This window comes from Stegostoma tigrinum, chromosome 35 (genome assembly GCF_030684315.1).
Source record: "Stegostoma tigrinum isolate sSteTig4 chromosome 35, sSteTig4.hap1, whole genome shotgun sequence".
NCBI lineage: Eukaryota > Metazoa > Chordata > Chondrichthyes > Orectolobiformes > Stegostomatidae > Stegostoma > Stegostoma tigrinum.
In genome coordinates this window covers 5007212-5020542 of record NC_081388.1, presented here as the reverse complement: position 1 = coordinate 5020542, position 13331 = coordinate 5007212, and the positions used below count along the sequence as shown (strand labels likewise).

The 13331-nt window shown below is 43.2% G+C and overlaps 1 protein-coding gene across 11 annotated transcripts in view; it reads left to right on the top strand.

Annotated features, from left to right (window-relative positions):
- pbx4 (pre-B-cell leukemia transcription factor 4) overlaps window positions 1-13331 on the top strand; it is a 472408-nt gene that overhangs the window by 435052 nt on the left and 24025 nt on the right. For all 11 annotated transcript variants that reach the window (XM_059639960.1, XM_059639966.1, XM_059639962.1 and 8 more), the window contains one exon: window positions 7148-7307. In XM_059639960.1, the coding sequence (XP_059495943.1) occupies window positions 7148-7307 (160 nt within the window). The remainder of the gene's footprint in view (window positions 1-7147; window positions 7308-13331) is intronic.

Below are 13331 nucleotides of genomic sequence, written 5' to 3'. Positions count from 1 at the left end.
TCACCATGGACATCCAGTCCCTATACACCTGTATTCTGCATGCAGACGGCCTCAAGGCCCTCCGCTTCTTTCTGTCCCGCAGGCCCGACCAGTCCCCCTCCACCAACACCCTCATCTGCCTAGCCGAATTCTTCCTCACCCTCAACAACTTCTCTTTCGATTCCTCCCACTTCCTACAGACCAAGGGGGTGGCCATGGGCACCCGCTTGGGCCCCAGCTATGCCTGCCTCTTTGTAGGTTACGTGGAACAGTCCTCTTCCGCACCTACACAGGCCCTAAATCCCACCTCTTCCTCCGTTACATTGATGACTGTATCGGCGCCGCCTCTTGCTCCCCAGAGGAGCTCGAACAGTTCATCCACTTCACCAACACCTTCCACCCCAACCTTCCGTTCACCTGGGCCATCTCCAGCACATCCCTCACCTTCCTGGACAACTCAGTCTCCATCTCAGGCAACCAGCTTGTAAGTGATGTCCATTTCAAGCCCACCGACTCCCACAGCTACCTAGAATACACCTCCTCCCACCCACCCTCCTGCAAAAATTCCATCCCCTATTCCCAATTCCTCCGCCTCCGCTGCATCTGCTCCCAGGATGAGGCATTCCACTCCCGCACATCCCAGATGTCCAAGTTCTTCAAGGACCACAACTTTCCCCCCACAGTGGTCGAGAACACCCTTGACCGCGTCTCCCGCATTTCCCACAACACATCCCTCACACCCCGCCCCCGCCACAACTGCCCAAAGAGGATCCCCCTCGTTCTCACACACCACCCCACCAACCTCCGGATACAACGCATCATCCTCCGACACTTCCGCCATCTACAATCCGACCCCACCACCCAAGACATTTTTCCATCCCCACCCTTGTCTGCTTTCCAGAGAGACCACTCTGTCCGTGACTCCCTTGTTCGCTCCGCACTGCCCTGCAACCCCACCACACCCGGCACCTTCCCCTACAACCGCAGGAAATGCTACACTTGCCCCCACACCTCCTCCCTCACCCCTATCCCAGGCCCCAAGATGACTTTCCATATTAAACAGAGGTTCAACTGCATATCTGCCAATGTGGTATACTGCATCCATTGTACCCGGTGTGGCTTCCTGTACATTGGGGAAACCAAGTGGATGCTTGGGGACCGCTTTGCAGAACACCTCCGCTCGGTTCGCAATAAACAACTGCACCTCCCAGTTGCGAACCATTTCCACTCCCCCTCCCATTCTTTAGATGACATGTCCATCATGGGCCTCCTGTAGTGCCACAATGATGCCACCCGAAGGTTGCAGGAATAGCAACTCATATTCCGCTTGGGAACCCTGCAGTCCAATGGTATCAATGTGGACTTCACCAGCTTCAAAATCTCCCCTTCCCCCACCGCATCCCAAAACCAGACCAGTTCTTCCCCTCCCCCCACTGCATCCCAAAACCAGTCCAGCCTGTCTCTGCCTCCCTAACCTGTTTTTCCTCTCACCCATCCCTTCCTCCCACCCCAAGCTGCACCTCCATTTCCTACCTACTAACCTCATCCCACCTCCTTGACCTGTCCGTCTTCCCTGGACTGACCTATCCCCTCCCCACCTATACTCTCCTCTCCACCTATCTTCTTTTCTCTCCATCTTCGGTCCGCCTCCCCCTCTCTCCCTATTTATTCCAGATCCCTCACCCCATCCCCCTCTCTGATGAAGGGTCTAGGCCCGAAACATCAGCTTTTGTGCTCCTGAGATGCTGCTTGGCCTGCTGTGTTCATCCAGCTCCACACTTTATTATCTTGGATTCTCCAGCATCTGCAGTTCCCCTCATCTCTGACATTTAGAGTGAGCTGGATCTGTGAGTTTGTGATAGCATTGAGAAGATGATGATTGTTGCCTTGCAAAGCTTAGTATATCATTGACTTTCTTGCTGGGTGTCCCTTTAGATGTGGGACACAGCCGTGAAGTCATGTTACAATTTCTGTTCAGGCTGACAGGTCTATTGACATCCTTTGGAGGTCAGCAGGAGATAGTACTGCCATCTGTTTCAACTCCCTGTCCACCAACACCTCCAGACTCTGTCCTAGAAAAGGAGAGACAGCTTGCCTTTCCTCTGGGACACTTCCAGGATTAAGCTTTGCAGATTGAGAGGTTGTTTCTGGCTTTCTTGTCTGAAATAGCGTGTAGTTGGGTTTTAAATATACATCAGCGGCAAATAAATTGAAAGTCTTGCCAGTAGCAAGCAAGTCCGCTCACATGTGATGTGATTCCCCGAGAAATGTGCCCAATGGCTTTGTTCAGCCGAACAGCATATCGCGGTTGAAAATTCACCCCAGGCCGTGACAGACCAGACAGTATGAAACTCGCTTGCTACCACACTTTCATTACAAATGGGAAAATTCAGCCCTGTATCTCATATACCAATACCTCATCCACCCCAAGTTCTTTCCAAACACAGGTGGTTTGCATGGGACTTTTCTCAGAATACAGAATAGTAGGTCTCTTTCTTGAGGACTGTTGAACCCTGGTTCTGAATTGTTTCACTTCTGGAGGGTCTTTCATCTCTTGGATATTTGTTGCAGAAGATTTCTTTCTTTGTAGATATTATTTGTCCATTACTCTGTCTGGAGGACCCTTAATCTCCTGAATTTCCTTCCTGAAAAACAACTGTTCCATTGAAAGATGTATTCCTTCTTATAATATCTTGGATTTCTGGGTCAGACAATCTCTTCCAAATTGGAAGAGGTAATTTTTTTTTCATATCCTGGATGCTTGGACCAGATAGCAGTATCTTCATGACTGTGTCCTGCATCTGTGGAAATCCGTCTGGCTCCCATGGAATATATGCTGTTTACCTGTCTTGAGTTGTTGATTAGTCTGTACATATTTAGTTCCAATTCCCCAGTCACCAACACCTCATTTTCACTATGGACATCCATTCCCTATACACCTGCATTCCCCATGCCGATGGCCTAAAAGCCCTCCGCTTCTTCCTGCCCCGCTGACCCGACCAGTCCCCCTCCACTGACACCCTCAACCGCTCACCTGAACTCATCCTCACCCTCAACAACTTCTCCTTTAATTTGTCCCACTTCCTACAGACTAAGGGGGTGGCCATGGGTACCCGCATGGGCCCAAGCTATGCCTGCCTCTTTGTAGGGTACGTGGAACAGTCCATCTTCCAAAGCTACACTGGCCCTATCCCCCATCTCTTCCTCCGTTACATTGACTGTTTTGGCCCTGCTTCATGTTCCCACGAGGAGCTCGAACAGTTCATCCACGTCACTAACACCTTCCACCCCAACCTTAAGTCTACCTGGACTATTTCTAACACCTCTCTCTCCTTCCTGGACCTCTGTCTCCATCTCTAGCATCCACCTGGAAACCAATAGCCATTTTAAGCCTACCGACTTCCACAAGTATCTAGAATATTCCTCCTCTCACCCACCTTCCTGTGAAAATGCCATCCCCTATTCCCAATTCCTTTGCCTCCACTGCATCTGCTCCTGAGATGAGGCATTCCACTCCCAAACATCCCAGATGTCCTCTTTTTCTCAAAAACCGCAACTTCCTCTCCAGTGATCAAAAATGCCCTCAACCACGTCTCCCGCATTTCCTGCAACTCATCCCTTACACCCCCTATCCGCAATAATAACCAAAACAGAATCCCCCTCGTCGTCACGTACTACCCCACACCAACCTCCAAATCCAACGCATCATCCTCCGACATTTCTGCCATCTGCAATCCAACCCCACCAAAGACATTTTTCCCTCCCCACCCTTATCTGCTTTCCAGAGGGACCACTCTCTTGTCCTCTCCACACTCCCCTCCAGCCCCACTACCCCCGGCACTTTTCCCTGCAACCGAAGCAAGTGCTACACCTGTCCCTATACCTCACCCCGATCCCAGGCCTTCGGAAGACTTTTCACATCAAAACAGAAGTTCACCTGCACATCTGTCAATGTGATATACTGTATCCGCTGTTCCCGTTGTGGCCTCCTCTACATTGGGGAAACCAGACGGAGGCTTGGGGACTGCATTGCAGAACACCTACGCTCTGTTCGCAACAAACATATACAATTCCCAGTCGCGAACCATTTCAATTCCCCCTCCCACTCCTCGGATGACATGTCCATCCTGGGCCTCCTGCATTGCCACAGTAACGCCACCCAAAGGCTGCAGGAACAGCAACTCATATTTCGCTTGGGAACCCTGCAGCCCAATGGTATCAATGTGGACTTCACCAGCTTCATAATCTCTCCTCCCCCGACCACATGCCAAAACCAGCCCAGCTAGTCTCTGCCTCCCTAACCATTCCTCCCAACTCAAGCCCCACCCCCATCTCCTACCCACTAACCTCATCCCGCACTCGCTGACCTGTCTGTCCTCCCTGGACTGACCTATCCCCCACCCAACTCCCCACCTACATTCTCCTTCACTGGCTCTAACCCTGCCTCTTTGACCTGTTTTGTTTCCTCTTACCTCATCTTCTCTATCCATCTTCTATCTGCCTCTCCCTCTCTCCCTATTTATTTCAGAATCCCCTTCCCCTCCCCCATATCTGAAGAAGGGTCCCAACCCAAAACATCAAGCTTTCCTGCTGCTCTGATGCTGCTTGGCCTGCTGTGTTCATCCAGCTTCATACCGTGTTATCTCAGATTCTCCAGCATCGGCAGTTCCTACTAACTCTGTGACATATTTAGTTGCTGTTGTGGTTGTTTGACCGGTGAAGTAAATCTTTTCAGACTCTTAGTCGCCTTACAAAATGATTGCTGCTCATTGAGGACTATAGCTGCGCTGGCACTGGCACTGACCATTGTCTGAAGATGACCAGTTAAAGGTACCTGAGTAAGCCCAAGTAGGTTCTGCTACTCGTTTTTGTTTTTAGGATTGCCACTTTTCTAAAGTGTGTCAATCCTGTATAAATTGCAAAATGCACAACAAGATGTGAGATCTTTTGAGACCTCTGGCCACCACACAGATGTCCGGGCCCTGCCCATACTCCTGGCAATGCCCAGGTGTCCCTGTGTATCTTTTCCAACGCAATCCAAAAAGGAAGCTAAAATAACTCTAACATTAGCTAACATTAACTCTGATTTCTGTCCACAGACGCTGCCAGACTTGCTGACTTTGACCTGCAACTTTTGTTTTTGTTTGTCAGTGGACTTGTAGTCCAGCATTCTTCAACATAGGATTGATGTAGCACATGTTGGTTCCTGTTCTATTATTGTTGAATTTGGTTGAGCCTCTTTTGGCTTGTTGGCCACCGCCTGTGCCTTTGCAGGTAACATCAACAGATTCTCTCTTTTTGGGTTTTGTCATGTGTCTCGAAGGTGCAATGAAATGTAATGGTTTCCCTTTGACTGGATAGTTGACGATGGTTTGTTTCTGGACCAGGTGCTCTCTGCGAGGTAGAGAAACTCCTGTGCTCCAGAGGAACTCGATGATATGACGTGCATTCAGGCTCAAAAGCAAAATTGTTTTACTGAAAACAAGATACATTTCTTCAAATCACTTATGTATGTTGGTTGTATTGTAATGTAGCCTATGGCATTCCCACTGTTCTAGCCATTTTCCATATTTGACATGTAGTTTAATCTATAAACTGTGTAACTCTTGTTTCTTCAGTTGTGGTAACTGATCTGATAGGAAGTGACCTCAGCAGTGGTATCAAGCTTGGATTTAACAAGGCATCTATTAACATAAACAAGTTCTGTTCCCTTTTTAACTCTGCATTCCTTTAATACTGTATTGAATTATTTAATAAAGCTTTAAATTATACTGCTGGCTATTCTGAAGTAATTTACTGCTTTCAAGCTTTTTAAAACCATTTCTTTGTAATGTTGGATCTCTGTACTGCCTGTTGGTTTCACCACTTTTTTCAGGATTTTTCCACTTGTTTTTTTAAACATTTAAAATTGTGGTTACCAGCTTCTCGAGTTTTCCCACCTTTTGCAGCCACATGGCATTTTTCCACTTCTTCCCACGTAAAGTTGGTGTTTTCTCCTGAACACTAAGCACTATAGTCAACACAAATTTTAAATAGATCTCTGGTTGCAGCCTTTTTAAACTTTTCAGCTGAAATTAAGGCTTAATTGAAGAGTCCCATTCCTTTTTATCTTTTATTTCTTATGATTTTACATATGATGGACATACTAGATTTCTTAGAATTTATTTAACCTGGGAATGAGAAAATTTAGAGGCCCTTCTGATTCTCTAGGTCTGTTTTAAATTTGTTTTCTGGCTCTCTCAGTTTTTGTTGTAGCTGTACTTCATGAAGCTTAATGTCTGTGGCAATGATGCTCATTGTGAGAAATGTGAACTCTTTGCATTTCCTTGCTTTACCCATCTGGACTGTGCACCAATTTTCGTAAAGTTTCCAATTTTTCCTTAGGAATCTCTGATTTTATTTCCTGGCACGTTTAGTTGCACCTCATAGAGCTTCTTTCACTAAAGCCTCTGTATTTTCTAAATGTGGCAGCAATTTCTCTTTTCTTAGCCTACACTCCTAATCCTGTACTTCTTACCATCTTCTTGAAGTTGCTTTGCCTTTGAAGTACTCAGCCTGCCTTCTTGCAGCTTCCATTGCTGCTGCGATCCCTGCTGCTGACTTGCTGTCTTCTTAACGTGGTGATGCTCTTTAAAATGGGAAACTCACGTGCTTGAAATTTGTTTTTCCTTCTGGATTTCTTACAGTTGTGATGGGAGTCATTTATCCACTGCTGCAACTATTTGGACACTCCCAGATGACCACTCTGGTACCTTGTGGTATTGCTGCCTTTACAATATGTGGTACTGAGTAAGGGTTGTGTGATGTCATTTGCTGCTACCAGTTCTCCTTTGTCTTTGATTTGTCTTGAGCCTATCTAGTGATTACTGGGAGAGGACAAACTACTGTAAAGTATTTACAGAAGAGGTAGTGTTTTCCAATAATAATACAACTGCAATTGGCCTAGGACCTCAGGCAGCCATTACAGATACACCTGTTTCCTCTGAAAACTGGAATAGAACATCTTGTCTCACCTGCAGACTGTGTGTAACATTGCTAAAATAGGTGGAGTCAATATAACATGAGTTTTAATTCCTTTAGAACCATTACCTTATCCAGCAAATTGCTATGCTTTTAAGTTATTAAGTTCAATATCGTTCATTAATTTACCTTGTCTTTCAAACAACAGGTGTCGAATTGGTTTGGTAATAAGCGAATCAGGTATAAGAAAAACATCGGCAAATTCCAGGAAGAGGCCAACCTTTATGCAGCCAAAACTGCAGCAGATGCCACAACAGTGGTAGCCCACCAAGGCAGTCAGGCAAACTCCCCGTCCACACCCAATTCAGGTAAGCCTCCCTGATGATCTTGCATGTATAAATGCAGAGAATCAGAATGTGACTTGTGGAATCAGTAGTTGGGATATTCCAACATTCAGTAACAGGGAAAGCACCATTTATTTTCTAAGAATGTTATTCAAATTAAATGTTAGATTTTGAATCATCCCATTTGTTAAAAGACAGTTACATTGTCTTTTAACAAATGGGATGATTCAAAATCTAACATTTAATTTGAGGAATAAGCATTAAAAACACTGTCTAATTCAGTGAGGTCTATTTTTTCTTGAGATGTGTAATTTGGTGTCGAAATGAGGTTATTTATATTATTTAGTTAATTTAGAAGGATTGATGGCTTATCTAAAGTACACCTCATAACGTGTCATAATGCAGGTGTCATCAGGGTTTATCTGGCTATATATTTTAAAAATGGAAGCAGTGTTCCTCTGAGCATCAGCTGAAATAGTCCACAGTATTGTGTTTATTCACCATGCATTAAAGTTCTGTCCAATCCAGAACTCTTGTATTTGTACCCATGGTACTTTGTAAATAATATTTTCTGATAGAAATATGCAAGAATAATTCATTGAGTGATATTGTGAAGATGCTTAAGCTACAAACGTCTTGGAAGGTAAATTATGTTTGCTTATTCCACAATTCACAATGTGGTGACTATATTTATCTACACAACACTACAGTAGGCACAGTAATAAAGTTGTTATGTACTTTTGTGACCATTGGCCAAGTAATACAGTGAGCTTAATTTTGGGGTTATGAAATTAGTTTATTTATTATCTACCGTCTGGTGACTGCATCCAGTATAATGTACCAAAAATCTTAGACAAGAATAAAAATTGAGTCACCATAATGTTCACGTAAAATGAAATATATATTCTTCTGTGTTAGTATGTTTTATTGATTTATGCTGTGGTTTATCTGCTGAAACTCATACTTAAGGGCTGGCTGGAAGACTTTCCTACTGAAATAATAATTGGTAGCAGGAAGATGGATGGGGTCAGCTGTGAAAGTGGTTATCGAGTCTATCTCCTATCATGGTATCAGTATAGTGAACCATCTTGGAATTTGTTCAATCCACTCTTAATCTTTCCATTGATTTGGATTTGGGTGGAAAATGAAACACAAAATATAGTTCCCTAGTCAGTTGAATTCAATAATCTGAGCTAACAAGTATGAAAAATCGTCATTATTTGAGAGATGTGGCAGAGAGGTGAGTTACAGAAAGTACAATAACCCCCTTCCCCTTGAAAGGTAAAGTTAAAGTCACCATCGTCCCAGAGGACTACAGGACTGCTCTCTCATCAGAGAGAAAAGAGTGGGAGTGATTTAACCTGAGGGTCACTGTGCCTCAAAATGAAGGGGGAGATTAAGAAGAAGAATCCTATATGGTAACCTCAGCCTGTATAGGAATTGAACCAAAGCTGTTGGTGTAACTCTGCAAGAACAAACCTGCCAAACAATGTCCCCCACCGCCTCCCCAAAAACAGTTCTAAAAAATTGTTGATTTGGATATTGAATATGCGTAACAGTGCACTGCATTCAATGTTTCAGGACACAATTAACATAATATAAACCACATAACAGAGATAGCAGCAGTATTTTCAATTCCCACAAATTGGCCTTTGTTTTATATTCTCTTTTGTACATGTGCCATTGATATCATCTCTCCTGAAGGTTTGCCAAACAACATGTATAGCATGATACCTCCTAGTGCTTCATGTACAGGTCATTTCAACAAAGTTACCCAGCCAAAAAAATTGATGCATCTGACTGCATTTCAGATCTGTTGCCATTTGTTGTTGGTCCTGTTGGGGTTTCTTGTTCTTTCTTGTTGCTCAGTGTTTTTCTGCTGACTGGGATACAACTAAACTTAGTTGCTTTGAAAATACCATTATATTCATTGACTTTGTTCTTGTTTTGTTTCTTATTGATTATTGATAAGTATTTGTTAAAAGTTTCCTTATATATCTTGGTGCATGTCTGCACTGCCTAGGCTTTACACGTAGTTTAATTTGAAACCATGGTTCATTCGTGGGAGAAGTTATTGGTTTGAGACTCTTCTGTGGCAACTACCAGAAGAGATTGTTTTCTATAGATTATGAATTGGAGACCACGGGGAAAATATTGCCATCTCTGGATTCCCACAAGGGCTACCCTAATAGTTAATTATCTGCATTTATGTAGGTAAATGTCAACATTACTACACCACAGAATTCTACTCGCATTCTATGAAAAAGCAGTTGACAAAAACTCTAGCTTCTAGACTTCCCCCTTTGTCACAAAGCTTAATTAGTATTATTTACTTTAAACATTACAAACTTTTGAGCTGAAAGGAGTCTTCCTCAACTCCAGCTACTGATAGATAATGAAACTTCCTTCACACTAGATACTAATACAGAGAGTGGATCTTCCTGAACACCACTTATTGGTACGAAGAATGAATTTTCCTCAACACCAGATATCGATACAGAGATTCTTCAATGTGTAACTCATCTGATCTACTGTGCCATATAACTCTAACTTTCTGATTTTAAAAAACATAGCACATCAGATTTATTTCAGTATCAGATCCTGTGTGACTGCTGTCACAGCATAATTCAATCCAAACTGTCATGCTCCTCACTTGTGCTAAAGCTGTATTTTACAGCTGAACAAATCCAGTCCTCATCCATTTCCCCTCAGGAACTGGAAACCTAATTTAATGTTGCTCTCAAGAGCCTGGGAACTAAGACTAGTTGTTCCTTTCTAATGGCAGTTGCACTTAGACTAGCTTACTTAGAACCAATTGAAAAACAGATTCTCAAGTCTCTTTGATGCAGTTACTCACTATTTTAGCAATCAAGCCATTGAGTCCCCTCAAACTTTAATATATTTTTTACATTGACTCACAAGGTCTTTATTAGCCCACTTCTTCATTGTTAGTTTGAGTTTGTAATTGTTATGAGATAGGGAAATTTACCTTTTAAGAATTGCCAGAAGTAATAAAGCGCTCCCGTTTCATGGCACTCTATCTCATTGAGTAGAATTCACTAAAATAGAAATAACTAGCACCAAAAGGTAATGTGTATGTTATCTCAGTTCTTTGGGAGGGAAATACTGTATTTTACTAGTGCAGGGAACTCTCTGACTGGAGAGGAATATGCACAAAGTAGTGCTGTTTTTCACATAGTATTTATAGTAAAGAGCAAAGAACAATACAGTACAGGAAGAGGCCTTTCGGCCCACCAAGACTGTGCTGACACATGATGCCTTTCTAAACTAAAAACCTTTTGCCTCTATGCAGTCTGAATTCCTCTATTCCTTGCCTATTCATATATCTGTCAGAAAGCCTTTTAAATGTTGTTATTGTATCAACCTCCATTACCTCCTCTGGCAGCACATTCCAGGCACTTACCACTCTGTGTTAAAAGAAACTTGCCTTTCACATCTCTATTAAACCTTCCTTCTTTTACCTTATAGTAATTGATATTTCTATCCTAGTTAAAAGACTTGAGCTCTCCATTCTATTTATGCTTCTCATAGTTTTGTAAACTTCTATCAGGCTGCCCCACATTCTCTGATATTCAAGTGAAAACGAACCAACTTTGTCCAATCTCCCTTCATAGCAAATTCCCACCAAACCAAGCAACATCGTGTTAAACCATTTCTGTACCCTCTCCAAAGTCTCTACATACTTTTGGCGGTGACCAGATCTGTACACAATATTCCAAATGTGGCTTAACTAAAGCTCTATACGTTACAACATGACTTACCGATTTTTTCACTCTATGCCCCACGCAAAGAAGGCAAGCATGCAATTTCCTTCTTGACCAGCTTATCTATTTGTGTTGCTACTTTCAGGGAACTGTGGGTCTGTACACTACATCCCTATGTATATTGATGTGACTAATGGCTGTGCCATTTTCTGCATACTTCCCTTCTGCATCAGATCTTCTAAAATGCGTCAACCTTGTGTTTGTCTAGATTAAATTTCGCCTGCCATTTTTTTCACCCGAGTCTCCAGCCTATCTATATCCTGCTGTATTCTGTGGCAATCCTCCTCACTATCTGCAGCTCCACCAATGTTTGTGTCACCTGCAAACTTACTAATCTACATCCTCGTCCAAATCATTTAGACATAAAGGAACAGGGATCCTAGCACTAATCCCTGCAGAATACCATTGGACACAGATCTCCAGTCAGAAAAACACCCTTCCATCGCTTCAGTCTGTCTTCTATGATTAAGCCAGTTTTGTGTCCATCTTACCAGATCCCATGTGACTTCACCTTTTGTGTCACCCTGCTCTGAGGGACCTTATCAAAGGCCTTGCTAAAGTCTGTATAGATAACATGGACCGCCGTGCCCACAATCATCTTTGTCACTTCCTCAAAAAACTCAAAACAAGTTTGTGAGAAATGACCTTCCGTACGTATTTCCCTTATTGCTAATAAATCCATATCTATCCAAATGTGAATAAATCCTATTCCTAAGAATCTTTTCCAGTAATTTCCCTACCACTGACGTAAGACTCATTAGCCTGTATTTTCCTGAATTGTCCCTGATACCCTTTTTAAACAGAGGAACAAAGTTGACTATTCATCACTCTTCTGGGACCTCTGCTGTGCCTAAAAGCAATACAAAGATTTTGTACAAGGCCCCAGCAATTTCCTCACCTGCCTCCCTCAGCATCCTAGGAAAGATCCCATCTGGTCCTGGGGACTCGTCTACCTTTATACTTTACAAAACACCCAACACTTCTTTTTTATATTGACATGCCCTAGAAAATCAACGTACCTCTTCCAAGACTCACCATCCACCTTTGTGAATATCAATGCAAAGTATTCATTAAGGACCTTGACCACTTCCTCCAGCTCCATGCATAAGCTGCTTCCTTTTGTCCTTGAGTAGGTCTACTCTTTACCAAGCTACCTTCTTGCTCCTTATACACCTCAAAAATGTTCTGGGATTTCCCTGAATCCTATTTGCCAAAGACATTTAATGGCCTCTTTTAGCAACCCCCCCCCCACCTTGTTTGACTTATTTCTTGCTATTTGTATATTCTTCAAGGGCTCTCTGTTTCCTAAACTGTACTCATGCCTCTGTATTCTTTTTGACTTAAGCTCTCAATTTCTCTTTCACCAAAGGTTCCTGAATCTTGGCATTCTTCTCCTTCATTTTCACTGGAACATGCTGATCCTAAACTCTAATCAACCAGCCTTTGAAAGATTCCCACCTGCCAGATGTGGATTTACCCTCAGTCAGCTCTCCCCCAATCTACATTCCCCTGTTCCTGCCTCATGTTGTGGTTCCCTAGTTTAGTGCTTTCACCCGATGTCTACTCTTATCCATCATAAAATCATTGAATCCTTACCATGTGGAAGCATGCCATTCAGCCCGTTGAGTCTACACAAGAGCGTCCTGTCCACAACCACCCCTGCCCACCCTACTGATTTTAAGTTTTGCCATAATCTGCCCACATATCACCCACTTGCTCTGGAGAGGCCTGTATTACTATTTCATCAAAGTGAATGCACCCTTCTTATTCCTGAGTGTTATCTCTTTGGCCTCACTGGATAAGTTATCCAAGATGCCCTTCCTCAGTACAGCTCTGATATTCTCCCTTATCAGTAATGCAATTCTCCCACTTCTTTTACTTCTCTCTCTATCAAGCCAGAAGCATCTAAATTGTAGAATGTTATGCTGTCAGCCTTGTCTGTCTCTCAAACAAGTCTCTCTAATTGTTACAAATCATAGTTATATATTTTAATCTAAGTTTTGAGTTCATCTTCTTTATCTGTCAAACTCCTCACATTAAAATAAATAGACCTCAGACCACCAGTCCGTGTTCAGTAACCTCTCCCTGTTTTTCCTCTTAGTCTTATTGGCCTTGGTCCCTGACTGCTCCTTAGTCATTTTACTTGCTGACCTACTCGTCTGGCTCCCAACACTTGCAAGCCGTCCCCAGACCCCACGTTCCACACTACTTTAAACCCTCCTGAGTGTCACTAGCAAACTTCCTGCCAGAATATTGGTGCCTC